At 39.2% G+C, this 14,338-nt stretch overlaps 1 protein-coding gene across 40 annotated transcripts in view; it reads left to right on the forward strand.

Moving 5' to 3' along the window:
- The window catches only part of LIN54 (lin-54 DREAM MuvB core complex component), a 64,393-nt gene extending 50,412 nt beyond the window's left edge, over positions 1-13,981 (forward strand). For all 40 annotated transcript variants that reach the window (XR_015165226.1, XM_086405081.1, XM_086405096.1 and 37 more), the window contains 8 exons: positions 2,986-3,059; positions 3,406-3,603; positions 5,196-5,287; positions 6,076-6,147; positions 6,921-7,023; positions 7,180-7,317; positions 8,713-8,915; positions 11,667-13,981. Coding sequence is in view for 39 of the 40 variants with exons in the window: in XM_086405081.1 (XP_086261207.1) it covers positions 2,986-3,059; positions 3,406-3,603; positions 5,196-5,287; positions 6,076-6,147; positions 6,921-7,023; positions 7,180-7,317; positions 8,713-8,915; positions 11,667-11,868 (1,082 nt within the window). In the remaining variant the exon portion in view is untranslated. The remainder of the gene's footprint in view (positions 1-2,985; positions 3,060-3,405; positions 3,604-5,195; positions 5,288-6,075; positions 6,148-6,920; positions 7,024-7,179; positions 7,318-8,712; positions 8,916-11,666) is intronic.
- Positions 13,982-14,338: the final 357 nt, after the last annotated feature.

Genomic DNA, 14,338 nt, shown 5'->3' on the forward strand with positions numbered 1-14,338 from the left:
TGTAAACCTAGAGATCCCACGTTTTCCAGCTGTGTGTGTGTACATGTGTGCATGCTAGTGTGTGCATGCATGTGTGTGTGCACACGTGGGGACACTCCCGCTGTCCTAATCCAAATGAGATCCACTCACGTCTCCCGTGGGAGGTGAATAAGGGCAAGATGCACACTCCTTCCCCGTCATCTCACAGCCCACCAGGAAAGTTCCTGCATTTCTGTGCACTTGCCCCCAAATCACTGCTGGCACACTCATGGAGCAGTGACCAGCGTCGCCTTTTCAAGGAACAGGTGGTGTAGAGAGCCCCCTCTTCAATGTCCCAGGCATGAATTCAGGCTTTTAATTTCTTTTTAATTCATCTTTTAATTCTTCATAGTATCGCTGAGACCAGTCTAACCTGTATTAAAATCAAATCAGAATAGGAAACAGTTTCAATTCGGGTGTCAGGTGTCACTGCTCCTGTAATTCATGGTCATACACTTTTTTCATATAGCAACTTTTTCGAGATACAATTCAGATCTACCATAGGATTGATCCTTATGTTAAACACGGGGCAGTTTAGTGATGTTTAGTATATTCAGAGACAGCGCAGCCCCCCCGCACTGACCGCGCACTCTTTCTGGAGGTCTCTCCCTTTTCCACCTCCCCCCTCCTCCCTAGTTTGTTACCTTGCTGAGGAGGCCTGCGCCCTTTCAGATCAGAGTACTCTCTCTCGTCTCGTGTTCTTCCAGGGCTCTCAACTTTTGTCTTCAGCCATCAACCCTTCCATCCCGACCAAAAGTAAAAAAGACAAGAACAAAGAAAACCCTCTTAACATTGTTAACAGCCTTTCTGTTCAAGGAAGTCTGTTCTTTACTGTTCAGAACAGTTTGTCTCAGTGTCCACAGCAGTTTATTATCTCAGCCTCTCTCATCGCAGGCCCTAGGTCTTTGGTGTAAGTAAGACCTGAAGGATGTCTTCTCAGGTGCCTCCTGTAGACTGTGGGAGTGGCAGCAGGCTTGATTGGAACTTGTGCGCCTTCTGATCCAAACATACAGGTCTAGGGCCAGCCTGTCTCCTGAATCTCATCATCTCACGCCACCGCTCCATGTCGGCTTTCATCTTCCCTTCCGGTCAGCGCATCCTTGAATGTTTCGTGCTAATGGCCACCATTTTCCCTTTCACTTGAGGGTTCCAGGACGGCTGACTCTTCTTCCCTTGTGCTTACACCTCTCTCCATCCTTTCCCTGCCACCCTGACTTTTCAGCTCTCCCCTCCTTTCCACTCCCAGTGCCCTCACCCCAGGTCAGGCTCTCGGGCTCTGTACTCGTCCGACTGCCTTTGCCCCTCACAGCTCTGTTGGGTTTTACGTGCTGCTGCCACGGACCGCTTCCCTCTGTGCTCTTCCAGTAGCGTTTCTTTACATCACAGTGCTCAGAAACTTCCGATCGCCTACGGAATTAAAAACACAGACGACGCATATAGATCTGTGCCCTGACATTCAAAACCTTCAACAAAACAGCCAGAGTCAGGCGCCTTTTGTTTTTTTTTGCCAGCACTAGACTACTTTTAGAAGGAAATGGCAACCCACTCCAGTGTTCTTGCCTGGAGAATCCCAGGGACAGGGGAGCCTGGTAGGCTGCCGTCTCGGGGGTTGCACAGAGTCTGACATAACTGAAGCGACTTAGCAGCAGCAGCAGCAACCTACTTTTAACCCCTAGTCCCAGCCAGACTTGTCTGTTTCCAAGCATTTTGTGAAGAGAAGCTTCAGATGTGAAGCTTTCCAGCATCAGGCCCCCCACTTGTCAGGCTCTGCCTCTGCGGTGACCTCCCTCCTCCAGTCTTCGTGCCTGCCCTGCAGCCTGGCCTTCGGTCAGGACCCATCTCAGGCTCCGTCCTCCAGTCTGCATGCCCGCCCTACAGCCTGGCCATTGGTCAGGACCCATCTCAGCCTCCGTCCTCCAGTCTGCGTGCCCTCCCTGCAGCCTGGCCGTCGGTCAGGACCCATCTCAGGCTCTGTCCTTCATAGGATGCAGCTCCTCCTGTTCCCATCCCCTGCCAGGCATATGTATGTTCCGTCTCCTCTGGACTCCCATGGTGCTGTCTCTTTTTTAAAATTAATTTTTATTTTATTTGAGTACTTGTCTAATCTGTTCTGCTTGAATGTAATAATCTCTTTGAGCAAGTGTCTTGTACTGTAGTTTCCCTGGAACACTGTCCACAATGACATTTGTGTAGTAACAAGGGTTGTAACGACACCAGTAACAATAATGGCTACTAACATGTATTGAGCACTTGATGTTTGTTGAGCACTGTTCTAATAAATTTTCATGAATTAACATATTTAATCCTCTTACCCTGTAAAGGAGATACTACCCTACACTGCAGGCAAGGATACAGGAAAGAGAACTTAAGTAGTGAGAAAGCAGCAGGATTGGGGTTTGAACCCCCCAATCTTGGCTTATGACTTAGGAGACTGTGTTCACTTTTTTAAATTATTTTTTTACTGAAGTGTAGTTGAACTAAGGGGATGATATTATTAACCTTCCTGCTATACTGCCTTTTAGTAGTACTCTAAATAATGAATTGTACAAGAATGATATTTTCTCTGGCTTGAATATAAACACAGAGATAGAAATAGATAGAACAGCATGGTAACCCACGCTCCCGAATGGCAGTTTTTAATTTATGCATCATTTCATCTGACTGGATTTAGTAGTGAATCTACATAGCCTCTGAATACAGGCTGAAATATTTTCAGAGTATCTTAAACGACAGACAGTCCCTCATAAAGCAGGCAGACTAGAGCTATCTTAGATGTAAGTTCCCCAGTACATGGGTTAAAGAATTTTGAAAATAACTCTCTTGGTTAAAGATTCTTCCAAATAGGAAACCAGTGGAATTATTTAAGCTTTTTCATGAGGATATTCTGAAGGAACTAAGTGTCTTAAATGTTTTAAACAACTATTTTCTGTAAATAAACTGTCCTTTTCCTCCCTCCTTTTTACAAAGCTAAACCAGTTGTTGTTAACACCACCCCAGTGCGGATGTCCGTCCCACTCGTCTCAGCGCAGACAGTCAAACAAGTGAGTGTCACGCCACTTCTCTCAGTCTCTCCCAAACAGAAGGTTACCTCTAGAATTGAAAGTTAAGAAAAGATTTATTTATGTATTTTTATTAAAGCAGAGTTGATATACAATATTATATGTTACAGGTATACAGTATAGTGATTCACAGTTTGTAATAGTATACTCCATTTCTAGTTACTATAAAATGTTGGGTATATTCCCTGTGTTGTACAATATACCCTTGTAGCTTATTTCTGTATAATGGTTTGGACCTTTTAATCCCCTAAGTCTAAGAGATTTCAACTGAATTGAGAAGCTATGAAATTTATTTTTGTGGTTCCTGATACACTGCCTTTCTTTGTAGGTTGTTCCAAAACCGATCAATCCAACTTCTCAGATAGTCACCACCAGCCAGCCACAGCAGCGGCTCATCATGCCTGCCACCCCACTGCCACAAATCCAGCCAAACCTCACGAACCTGCCACCAGGCACTGTGCTGGCACCAGCTCCAGGAACAGGGAATGTGGGCTACGCAGTGCTTCCTGCTCAGTATGTGACTCAGGTATGGGCAGAAAATCCAGTCACTGCATTTCAAAAAGCTTATGTGTGCATGTGTGCTCAGTCGACTATTTGCGACCCCATGGACTGTAGCCCTCCAGGCTTCCCTGTCCATGGGATTCTCCAGGTGAGAATACTGGAGTGGGTTGTCATTTCCTACTACACGGGATCTTCTCAACCCAGGGATTGAACCCACATCTCCTGCATTGGCAGGCAGGTTCTTTACCCCTGTGCCACCTGGGAAGTCTCCTTGGAAAGGTTAATCAGGTCTAAGGTGTCTAGCATTGTCACGTTCTAAAACTACTCAAAAACATGTAACTCAGTGTTGAAGACTCTTCCCAAAACCTTGACATGTTAATAAAAATTTCCAAGTCTATTTTTATATATCTTTAGCATTTAGATATGTACAACACAAGTCTGGTATACAAGCTCCTGATTTGTATACAAGTTTGGAGCTGAGAACAGTTTGGTGGGAGGGCGAGATCATGTAGATACAAGAGAAAGTAGGTTGAGTCAAGATGAGCCGTCCCAGTGAGTTTAGAAAGGGCTGTGACTGTAATGAATAAGATGCCACTGACTTGTTCTTAGAAAGTAAACTGTGAGATGTGTCTCCAGGTGACGTATCTGGTAGCTGTCTGTCCAGACCTGGTCCTCTTTAGATGACAGCTGTAGATGACGTCTGGTTATCTTTGGCATCAGAGCCACATTGTCTAGTCAGCTGGCTTTCATTAGGACTGCTGCTTTCTAGGAAGCAGATAGAAGTTTTCCTTCTCGTGTAAGAATCAATCCCTGGTATCTCAGATGGTAAAGAACCTGCCTGCAGTTGAGGAGACTCAGGTTCTATCCCTGGGTTAGGAAGATCCTCTGGAGAAGTGAGTGGCAACCCAGTCCAGTATTCTTGCCTGGAGAATTCCATGGACGGAGGAACCTTGTGGGCTACAGTCCATAGGGTCACAAAGAGTCAGACATAACACAGCAGTTAACACTTTTACTCTTCTAAAGTAAACAGCTTACTTTTCTAAGCTGTTGTTCAGTTTTGATGTACTCAGATTATAAGAGAGAGTCAGATTTTTCTGTGTACTTTAAAGAAATGTACTTTGGAGTATAATATCTGGGTACTGGTTGAAAAAATTAGTGTTCAGTATTTGTATCATTAGCATCTCTTTTCTTAGAATGAGTATGAAATAGAAACTTAATTATTATGCATATAACTTCTCATTTCTGTAACTTGTGATAAATGACCCCAGTTTATTTGCAAGTAGACACATTGCATTTTTCTTGCCGATACAAGTTACTATAGTATTTTCAGGACATTCACTGAGAATTTTCTAATTTTGATACAATTATTCCTCTGTGAAAGAATTTCTCCCATTTGTGCCCTGTAGTACTTTAAAATGTTCACATTGTTTTTTACCTCTGGTATTAGTTTTTGGTCTTTAAAAGAGCTCCATGAGGTAGTAAGTATTTTTGTATGAAATTTTCCATTCTGTTATTCCTATTTTAAGAGGTGATTTTGTGCTTCTTCCCCATCATTATATTTAGGAATATTGTCCATTTTTGTAAACAGGGTCTGAAATTACCTTTCTTTATATGTAGCTCCAGCAGTCTTCCTATGTGTCTATAGCAAGCAACTCCAACTTTACCGGAACACCTGGTATCCAGACCCAGGCAAGGCTTCCGTTCAATGGGTGAGTGAGTTATTTGAATATGTTTTAAGTTGTTGCATCAGGTTAAATGCCGCGTGAAATAGCCATACATATTTCAAAATACATGTATTTGATTTTTCTCCCCTCAAAGCCATGTGAGCATGCCCCTGCAGTACTTTTTATTTTGTAATACTTTAAACAGAAAAGTTGCAGGAATAGTCAGAGAACTCCCAAATTATCTTTTACTCCCAGTCACCAATTCAGCGCAGGTGTTTTGTTATTTTCTGTCTATTTTCTCTATCTCCTCCTGAATATGTCTTAAAAATGATATTACCTAGTTTTTAAATTATTGTTTAGAGCCTTGCTTTGGCGGGTTTTTTTTTTTTTTTAATCCATTAATTGCTGTCTTTATAATATTGGTTGAGAAGCTTAAGTTACATGGAACCAATCTTCCCCTTCTCTCCCCTCCTGAACTCCAACCTCACACACCCTTTTCTACTTACTACATTTTATAATTGAATCTCAAAAGAGTTTAGGAGATTTCAACTTTAGTTCTCTTAGAAGAGAGTACTTTTTGTGGATTGTTCTTTAGAAACTGTTGATAACTTCCTTTTCTGTTTTAGTCCATATCTTGGTTTTACCTTTCTTTTCACATTACTACTTGCTTTTTGAATTTAATGTATATGGAACAACATAGCAAACTTTTATTAGAGGTGGATATATTTGTTAAAACTTTATTTTAGGAGGAATTTACAGGTTAGACACTTTTATAATTTTACATAGTTACCTTCGATTAATTAAAACGTGTATTTTTGTGTGTGTCTCTATAGCATAATCCCATCAGAGTCTGCTAGTCGGCCCAGAAAGCCTTGTAATTGTACGAAATCGCTGTGTTTGAAATTGTAAGTCTTTTTGCTACTGTTTCCTCATTTGATACAACTGAAAATGCTTTAAAAAATAAATGGAGCTAACAAAATTCTTAATAGACTGATTTCGTAAGTCCTAAGTAAACAGACAAGTGAATGCTGGAACACGTACGATAGTGTACAGACACTCTGTGTTGGCAAGAGAGCAGCAGTTTTAGGGTCTCTGCCACAGGGGAGGTACAGCAGCATGAGACAGACGTGGTCTCTGTCCTTACTAGTCAGTTTGAACTTACTAGGACCTTTGTGTTTGGTCTCCTAAGTGAGATGGTACTCTTGAGTAGTCTTTTAAATTGCTGATTAATTTGCTTGTTAGTACTGAACTAAGAGATTGGACATGAAACAGTTAAATAAAATGCAGTGGTCTTATGAGGGTTTAGAATCCAAAGAAACATGACAGTAGTTCAAGTGAGCAGGTTCCACTAATAGAATTTAGCCCATGTTTTTCCTTTTTGTGATTTTGAAATAACTTACTTTTGAGTGCATAAAGTCACATAGCTCTTGTGTTGACAGCTGTTACTACTAGAACTAAGTCTATAAACCAAAATTGTAGAGGTCGGGGGCTTTACCTTTGAGCCCTGTCTTGTAGTTGACAGTCAGTGTATGTTGTCAACTCTGTAAGTAAGTGGCTCAGAGTACATTTCTAAAATGCTTTACTGCATGTATAATGTTACTAAATAAGATAATTTCTAGCTTTGTGTTTCTTTAAACAATGACTTTTTATGTGACTTATGCTAATTTTTATATTCCAGATATTGTGATTGCTTTGCAAATGGTGAATTTTGCAACAACTGCAATTGTACTAATTGTTATAATAACTTGGAACATGAAAATGAAAGGCAAAAAGCAATAAAGGTGATTATTTTTTATTTCTTTTATCTGACAAGTTTCCCGTTTCACCTGTTTTTTGTTGAGCTCAAGTATTTTACAAAGGAAGTTAATTCCCTTTGCAGAGTTGAAGTTTAATCTGCTGTGATTTAACATGGCTTGATATTTGATCTGTTTTGATAGGCATGCCTTGACAGAAATCCAGAAGCTTTTAAGCCTAAGATAGGGAAAGGGAAGGAGGGAGAATCTGATCGACGTCACAGCAAAGGATGTAACTGCAAACGATCAGGATGTCTTAAGAACTACTGTGAATGCTATGAGGTGAGATGGGTTGGGAAAAATGATCTAACCATCTTTTGAAAATAACTTTAGAAAGGGCATACAAAAAAATTTACTGTGGGACTTAACCTGGCGATCCAGTGGTTAAGACTCTGTGCTTCCACTGCAGGGGACGCAGGTTCGAATCCTGGTCGGGGAACTAGGATCCCGCATGCCTCACAGCACAGCCAAAAAAAAAAAAAAAAAGTTTATTTGTAAATTGGGAAATTACTTTGCTTTTGCAGTTGGAAAATACTGCATTGGAAAAGTCAGCCTTAATTTGAGGAAGACCTGCCTTCTAGCTTCCCAAGCAGGACTTCAGAGGAACAGTACCTTCATTTTGTCATTACAGTTTGGGGTCTCATTGGCAGCTTTATAAGCTCATAACTTCTTGTACCTGGAAGTATGCAAACCATAGTACCAGTTTATGGATTTTCAATAAAAATAACATCAAAGTGGATTGAAAACTCTGTAGTAGTGGTTCTTCACTGAGGGGTCTTACTACACAGTTTCTCCCCCAGAAATTTTTTGGGAAAATATGTGGATAACAAAATAACCTGCATTCCAGGGTGCAATCCTGAGAGTGTAGTCTTATCCTGCCCCAAATGCCACTAGTACCCTGTTGAAGAACTCTGTAGAAAACGAAATTCTATTAGGAGGTTTGCCTTGTGAGCATAAAAGTAGTTACGGAGGAACATGTAGTTGCTGGATAAGACTACTGAACTACTGAAGGGTTTGGGGCATCCAGAGGGAAATGTAGGGTGGGAGAGGTATTCATAATAAAAACAGCATCTGTGAAATCCCTTTAATGTGATACTCTGTGTGTGTGTGTTTGCATAAGTGGGAGGTCACCAACGTGTTCATGGTGATTTGATTGAGGTGGCTATATTATGGATGACCTTTATTTTTTAATATTGTAATGTATCACTCATATTTTTTAGAATGAATATACGTTACTCATGTCAGGAGGAAAATCTATATAGTGAGGGAAAACTGGTATGGAAGGCCTCAAGCCAGCATAGGATAGCCACTCTCAGAACGGCCAATACTGGACCCGTCTACATGCAGCGCTGGCCCGCTGGGTGTTGCTAGCAAGAGGTGTTTCCATTTTATCTTCCGTCAGTTGACCAGCTAACTCTTATCTGTTGACTTGGTCACGGAATCTACTGTGGTTATGTCCTGTGGTTTTTGTTTTGTTTGTTTTTATTGGCGTTCAGTTGCTTTACAAGGTTGTGTTCGTTTCTACAGTACAGCAAAGTGGAATGAGCTGTAATACATATACATGTACCCCCGCCCTTTGCCACCGCAGAGCACTGAGTAGAGTTCCCTGTGCTGGACAGTTGGTTCTCATTATCTTTGGGTTTTGATTTGGAAGCTTTTCTTTTGTAAATCTTTTAGGCAAAAATAATGTGTTCCTCAATATGCAAGTGTATTGGCTGTAAGAATTTTGAAGAAAGCCCAGAAAGAAAGACACTGATGCACTTGGCAGATGCAGCTGAAGTAAGGGTGCAGCAGCAAACAGCAGCGAAGACCAAGTTATCCTCTCAAATTTCAGACTTGCTGACCAGGCCAGCACCAGCTTTGAATAGTGGAGGAGGAAAGTAAGTTGACATTTTAATAGCTTTTTATGGTATGATATATTCATTTCTGATAAAGTTTCCCTTGGGGGGCAGAATTGGGCTCATATTTTTGGTTGTTGCAAACCTGACTTTTCTGTTTTCTACCATTAATTACTTGTGAAGGAATATAAAAGTAACAGAAAAATCACTGTCATATATAGTTGTAAAATGCTCAGTAAAGTTTTAGGTCACTGGGCTTATTAATTGGATTTCTTCCTACTAAGATGAGGTAATTATGTAATTTGACAAACTCTGAAGAAAAACAAAATTTTTGTATCTCTTACTGGTTTCCATCTTTCTTCCCATTCTTACCTTCTCTTGCCTTTCCCGTGCCCCCCTGGCACTTTGCCCACCTCATTGGAGCCCCTCACATACTGTATTGTTGAAGCTTCTTTTCCTAGACTGCCGAGCTCTGGAGCAGGAAAGCTGGAGCCTTACAGTCGGGCCGACCTGAGTTTTAGAGTTACCGGTGTGCTCGTGATTTGTGACTTTGACAGGCACTTCATCTCTCTGAGCCTCACTTCAGTTTTCTTATCTTTACCATCACCCTTTTCATGTGGCCGTGAGGAGTCAAGGAAAGTTTGGCAGGGCCCAGTGCAACAGTCTGGAGAAGGACATGGCACCCCACTCCAGTACTCTTGCCTGGAAAATCCCATGGACGGAGGGGCCTGGTAGGCTGCAGTCCATGGGGTCGCGAAGAGTCGGACACGACTGAGCGACTTCACTTCATTTTTCACTTTCACTTTTCACTTTCATACATTGGAGCAGGAAATGGCAACCTATTCCAGTATTCTTGCCTGGAGAATCCCAGGGACAGAGGAGCCTGCTGGCTGCTGTCTATGGGGTTGCACAGAGTCGGACACGACTGAAGTGACTTAGCAGCAGTAGCAGTGCAACAATCTTCTGACTTGAATTTGTATGAGTCTGTAAGAGGTTAATTTGAGGAATTACTAAATGGAATGAGCCTTGCAAATGGTATTTTATTTAAAATGCCTAAGCTGAAATAAGATCCAATTTATAAAACTTATAAAAGTAAGGCTTTTGTACAAAACATTCTGGATATTAATTCTAGAGAACTCTTATTACTGGCCTATAATCAGCAAGAGGTTCTGGGACTGACTGAAGGAGAAACGGGCAGACACCTTCATGAGAGGAGCCACAGGGGGTCCTTTCTGGTCCCAGTATACCTTCAGATGATTAAATCTAATCGCCTGTTAACCGCTCAGTTGTGCCAACTCTGTGTACTCCATGGGCGGCAGGCCACCAGGCTCCTCTGTCCATGGGATTCTCCGGGCAAGAATACTAGAGTGGGTAGCTTTTCTCTTCTCCAGGGGATCTTCCCAACCCAGGATTGAACCCAGTCTCCTGCATGGCAGGCAGATTCTTTACCACTGAGCCACCAGGGAAGCCCAATCTAATATCTATGTGGAGATGAAAGATAATGTTACGCTAAAACATTTACAAGTAATTTTTCAACTCTGAAAAGTGTTTGTTATTATGAAGTGTGAAAGAACACAAAATTATACACTATAATCAAAACTTAAGTATAGAGACTTCCCCAGTAGTCCAGTGGTTATGACTTCATGCTTCCAATATAGGGGGCAAGGGTTCAATCCCTGGTCAGGGAACGGAGATCCCATGCAGCACAGCCAAAAGAAAAAAAAACACCAAGTATAAGACGAACTGTATTAAAAAAGCCCTGCTAGCATGTTAATAGGCTTTTGTCTTTGAGTGGCAAAAATTTGAATTTTTTTCTTTCCATTTACTCTCCATAGTTTCCAAATACTATATGATGAATGCTACTATTATACATGATTACTTATACAATATTATTGTAATATTAACTTTAATATTTTAAGATTATATTTTCTAATTTAAAATTTGAAGTTTTTATATTTTAATGTTTTATATTAAAAAAATTTCCATGCAAGTGTGTAGCAGCTGCAATCCTGTTACCCTGTCTTGTCCTAGTGGGGCTTCATTTCTGACTTCATTCATTTGGTGGGCCCTTTGATCAGTGACTGCTCGCTTACAGGTTGTTTAGTGGTTAGAGCAGGTTACCTGATTTTAGTCTCTTAGGCTTTAAGACTTGGTTCCACATAGCTAGCCTCGGGATGGATTCCTCTGAGTTAATACTCAGTAATTTAGGTCTTCATGACTGAAACTTTCTGTACAGAACAGCATCTGTGTCCCCATTGTTTTGTTTTTGTTATGGAATAATGGAAACTTTTGGTGTGGTTTGTTTTTTTACAAAAACACTATAAGGGCCTATAGGAAAGTGCTTTATTTTCTCTGTTGTCCAGGAAATGACAGTGCTTTCAGTTTCCAACATTACACATTTCATTCATTGAGCAGATATCCGTGGAGTGTCTTTTTGTGTCAGGCACTGCTCTCAGAAGTGCAGAAACAAGAGTAAGTAAAACTAAAACTGCACTCAGAGCTTACATTCCTGAATCAGGAGGACTTCTGTTACAGCAGTAGCCCGGCAACATGTAGAATTACATCATTCAGTTAGCCAGGTAATCTTGTCTAGGTCAACGTATTTTATATCAAATGTTATATTTTAAAAATGTGACGTTCTTTGGGATGTGCTTGTGTTCATGGCACGAACTGTGGTGTTCACTGTGCCAGCTGAATCATGAAAATGTAGACAAGTTGTCCAGGTGAATGTCAGCCACTTCTGCCGATATTCAACACCACCATCATCTCTCTCTCTCTCAAAAATCATTGCAGGTTGCCATTTACGTTTGTCACTAAAGAAGTAGCTGAAGCCACGTGTAATTGCCTTCTTGCCCAGGCGGAGCAGGCAGACAAGAAGGGAAAATCAAAGGCAGCTGCTGAACGGATGATACTTGAGGAATTTGGGCGATGCTTAATGAGTGTCATCAACTCTGCAGGAAAAGCAAAAAGTGACCCTTGTGCCATGAATTGCTAACTCTTGCACAAAAAAACTGCTAAATGGAACTGTATAGAAAATTGAAGGTTCAGGGACACTTGATTTTTCTGGAAATAGCTTGATAATTATTGTATTGTTAATTCAGTCCTTGAGACCTGAAATTATATTGATGGAGAAGAAATTTTAAAGGAGGAAATTAGTACATTTAAAATCTTAGTTAAATCTTCTTATGCCCCTTCTAAATTGAATTTTTCTTCATTGTATTATATAGGTTTTTAATTTGCTTGGGTTTCTTAAGAACTAGATGTTCTATCCTTCTGATTCTATTGACAAAGAACATTTATAAATTACTATTATATAATTTATAATGTATGGCGTTGTATGACTTTATTCCAGTACAAAAAGCCAAAGTAGTACTGGTATTACCCAGTTATTCTTTGGTACTAGCAGATAGAATGTCTGTATAAACAAATTTTTATGAAATATATTCAAATGACATTTTGTGTTTAGAAAAGGACTATCTTTTTAAGAAAAATCAACTTTTTAGGGTGAATCCTGGAATAACATCCTGTTGTCAACTTTGGGAATTGTCAGAAGGGGAAATCATTTATAGGCACACTTTTAAAATAAAAAAGTTATTTTGCTTTTTTAAAAAACATAAAAGTGTTAAAGGACAGAAAATAATTCTCAAAAGATGGACAATTTGTTTCTGCAATAAGGAGTGACTAAGAAAAGTTCTGAGATGTTTCCATTTTCTTTGAGAGAGGCGGTATGTATTTGAAATAATAAATTGTCAGTGATTAAGGGGTACTATTAAAATGAACGGTGCATATGAATAGAAGTAAACATATTTTTATTATGTAGTGATAAAGTAGAACCTTACATAATTATCAGGTATGAAATTTGGCTTGGATGGAGAAATAAAGGGTATTGAAGCTCTAAGAGATGAATTTAGAGGATTTTTCATCTATACATACAGTTCTCTTTAGAGACTTTTGAACTATGAGGTTTCAAACCAATGTATGGCTCTTCCTTGATTTACTGAAAGGGGCCTCCTAACAGAGCTTTCAGAATTATAGTGGGGTTTCTTTTTATAAGGGAAGCTTAATATGGCGTTATTTTTAGCCAGTGATTTGGTAAGCCTACAGTATGAGTGTTTTCATATAATTACTAAAATAACATAAATCATTTTCAATAATTCAGAATTCAAAAGCTTTATGAATTTAACAGCCCATTATAATAGGACTCTGGATTTTATGATGAGAAAAAACCATGTTGGAATTCAGACATTTTATTAGGTACCTTAATGCTCAGTAATTAGTAGTATATGATTATTACATTTCCTACAAGGAATCTATAGTTGTATGTATTAAGTGTGTATATATGTTCATATGAACATGCAAGATATAGGCAATAGAAATTAAGTAATCCAAAAGAAGATTCCGTTATTAAGTATCTTCCTTTTGAAATCTGGATTTATAAAGTCATAGTGCAGTAACTTTAAATGTAGATAGTGCCGACATCCTTAGCACCTCACTCTAGTATGTTTAATTAAAATTTGTATAAATGTAAATTAGTGTAAGAGGATAAAGTAATATCTAATCAAGTTATTTTTCAAAAGATAACAATACCTTTTTGGTCCACACCTAAACTGTGTTCATTTTGTACATATTCTGTGTTTAATTCTAATTGCACCTTTGTGATGTGTATTTATATACAGTGTGCATAATATGGTTGTGAAATTTGGATTACAATTGTAGATTATGTATGATGGCATTGCTTGAGAATGTTTTGCTTGTAAAAATTTGAAGGTGCAATCAAATGCTACTAGTTTTTCTGATTTTCAAGAAGCTATCTAAAGTATTAAGCCTTTTCCTTCCTGTGTAGTACTTACTAAACAACTTTTTGTATTTAGGCATTTGCATCAAATTGCTGAACAAGATTAATATCCACATTAGTTCAACAATTTTAAAAGACTATTTGGGGAGGGTTGGGTATATAATTTTTTAGCTCTATTTACATCCCAAAGTAGAAAGATAAAATTTATATTTACTAGAGCTATTCAAAGAATACACTTTTCTATATTGTAAAAACAGGAACAGCAAAGTAAATCATACAGAAAATAAACATTTATACTATTCTGTAAAAAAAAGGTTTTGCATTTTTTTCTTTAATACTACCACTTTTAACTATTGAATATGCAAGAAACCTTTAAAAATATCTGATATTAAATAAACTTGACATTACTTCTGAAGGTACACAACTGAAAAATAAATCTATCATTTTGCCCAATTATCATGAACATAAATTGCTGTGAAATGAGAATGTCTTATTTCCACTCTTCTTTTAAGTAGAAACTCAATCTACTCTTTCCTCTTCATGTTTGATGTTCTTATGGAGAGCACCTTTCTTAATTTCCTTTTCTCAAGAACTGCAGGTCTCACCTCTGGACTGTATGGGAAAACAGAAACTTAATGTTGCAGGTAATAAAACAAGCTGAGCAGTGACA

The sequence above is a fragment of the Bos grunniens genome, chromosome 6, assembly GCF_055505025.1.
Source record: "Bos grunniens cultivar Pamir isolate PY7600 chromosome 6, Bosgru_T2T1.0, whole genome shotgun sequence".
Taxonomy (NCBI): Eukaryota; Metazoa; Chordata; class Mammalia; order Artiodactyla; family Bovidae; genus Bos; species Bos grunniens.